This window comes from Ylistrum balloti, unplaced genomic scaffold (assembly GCF_031769215.1).
Source record: "Ylistrum balloti isolate Yb309-2 unplaced genomic scaffold, AGI_CSIRO_Ybal_v1 Utg370386, whole genome shotgun sequence".
NCBI classification, from domain to species: Eukaryota; Metazoa; Mollusca; class Bivalvia; order Pectinida; family Pectinidae; genus Ylistrum; species Ylistrum balloti.
Genome location: NW_026782268.1, coordinates 399,819 through 402,262, shown reverse-complemented (window position 1 = coordinate 402,262; position 2,444 = coordinate 399,819). Strand labels below are relative to the sequence as shown.

The window sequence follows — 2,444 nt, the reverse complement described above, 5'->3', positions numbered from 1 at the left end:
ATTTTCTTGATGAACATATCACTTATTCTCCTTGTACTTTTTCATGAGTTCCTGTGTAAATCTTTCGTTCGTTAATTTTTTCTCATCGTTTTATCGAATATGAGTTTGGATTATGATTATGCTGACATGTTGGTATTTTCTTGTTGTTTTCCAGAATGTCACGTCTGTTGTTCTTGAGAAACGCACTCAAAACCATCAGCTGTTATTATTTAATGTAGGCCTCCCATTGTGTACAAATGGAATGCATGTGTTTTCGGAAGGCTGTGATACGCCCGCGTAAGCGTCCATGTGTTATTACGGAATTGAACCTACTTTGTAGTGTTGTCACACTGAAGTATACTGCCAAAATATACGTTCAACTCACATTATACTTATTAGACTACGACGATAATGAACTTTGAGCATGGAACAGCAATTTCAATACTAAAATAACTCTGGTATATTTCGGCTGGGATGTTTGATGTGTATGGTTCATATAGGTTTATATTCATAGTGAATATTGCAGGAATGATAGAACAAAGAGTTCCAGCGTTATCCTTCCATATAACATACGAAGACGTAAACTCATCCCCTAAAAACGCTACATAGAGGAAAATATATCAGCTGATTGTAATACAATTAACTTCCTTGGAGACCAATGACTTACTGTCGGTATCATAGAAAATCTATATATACAATTAGTGCAAGCAAAGTATCTCTACATCATTCTGTTTAACTTTGGGCTCATTTGTCTAGCCGATATGACTGATTTTGTTGAATTCAATAACTTGTTGTTTCATGATGTTAAGAGAGAAACAAACTGAAACAGAGCGGATACCGAAAATAATTTACTTCAGGTTTCTTCAAATTCTGTAACGAAATGACAGCTTCATAAATATAGAAATTATTTATACACACATGGAAAGGTATGATATGTCAATAAGTAGGTAGAATCAATCATATTAGATATGTCGTTCTAACAGTCATCACCATCAATATCACATTCATCATGACAAAAAAGTATTTCCGGGAGGAGCACATTCATTACTCAAACATGTCTTGTATTTTAAGCGTTTCGAAACAATTAATTCAGTAATGTTGTAAGAATGTCAACACGTTTGACCATTGTGTAGAAAATATCTCGATTTAGTCACAAAAGTTAGTGGTTGTCCGTTAACTGAAAAAAAAATCCCAGGCACATATTCTTTATTCTGTGCTTTGCTTCAGTAGCGTTGAAAACATATCCACAGATTCATTGCACCAGTAAATCTGGTCGTTGTGACAAAATGATTCATCAGTCTGAGTGTCCATCACAGCGACAAAGTATTCTCCATTGATATAGTCTACTGTTCTATGTTATTAGCCGCATTGCGTTTCCCCCAAGAATTAAAGCCACTCCAGTTTGACCTTTTCCCCCACGTTGCCAAATTCGACCAAGGGTTCCGTTTCCCCCATGAATTGAAGCCACTCCAGTTAGACCTCTTTCCCCAGGACGCCATGCCAGTCCACTTCCGTTTAATGGCCTCCAGTTCATCACTTGTTAATTCCTCTGCTCGCTTTCCCCATGCACTTAGCTGGTTCCACTTCCGTTTTGGCAGTAGATCATCAGGCATGTTTTCATCATTGCGTTTACCCCAAGATGCATATCCAGTCCATTTCCTTTTATCCACATTCTCAGTTCCCTCATCTAACCCGTCCGTGGAATCACTTTTCCCCCACATGTCAGTGTGTTTCAAATCAAGGTTGCCTTTATTGTATACCATTGCTTGTTCCGGTGACATTTCCGGTTCAAGGCTATCCTTGTTGGATTCGTCAGTTGTTGATGGGTCGTAAGAACGCTTTCCCCACGACTGAAGACGAGCCCAACGTCGTTTACCCCACGGGGACAGGTTGAGTAGCATTCTTTTACCCCATGAATTAAATTTTTGCCAGCCTCTTTTATCTTTCTCGGTTTCGTCCACTGCTAATGTATTAATTAAGTTTGATAAGGCTTCTTTAGAGTCACTGTCTAATACACCACGCTTCTCCCGAACAGCTTCCACAGAACTGATTTTCTTGTCGACGCCTTCTTCTGACTTTACCATGCAGTAAGCGGTCTTCAGAATAAGCAGGGTGATACAAAGCAATCTTGTGATGGATATTTGAATATGCATTTTTTATTGAAGATGAGTGCACGCCTGAAAAATATAACAAAAAAAGCATAATTAGTCATGACATATTTCCTCTTCATCATCGACAAAAAATACACACACCCCGTCATAGCATAAAGATATTGCCGGAAGCATACACAAAAAGGTAATCAGTTTCTTTTTCGTATCATATTGGGGAAGGTTATTGTTGGAAAGATCCCTTCCGACACCCTCCCCACCCAAAGGTCAGAGCTGAGTACATGTGGAGACTATGTTCAGGCAAGTATCCAGGATACATTCCGGAACTAAACGGCTACAGTGAGGTAGCTTATAGTA

The 2,444-nt window shown here is 38.7% G+C and overlaps 1 protein-coding gene across 1 annotated transcript; it reads right to left on the bottom strand.

The window, feature by feature from the left end:
• Positions 1–1,322: 1,322 nt before the first annotated feature.
• LOC132554147 (prothoracicostatic peptide-like) lies at positions 1,323–2,132 on the bottom strand. Its single transcript, XM_060218449.1, has one exon. The coding sequence runs from the start codon at positions 2,130–2,132 to the stop codon at positions 1,323–1,325; it is 810 nt and encodes a 269-aa protein (XP_060074432.1).
• Between the last annotated feature and the right edge of the window lie 312 nt (positions 2,133–2,444).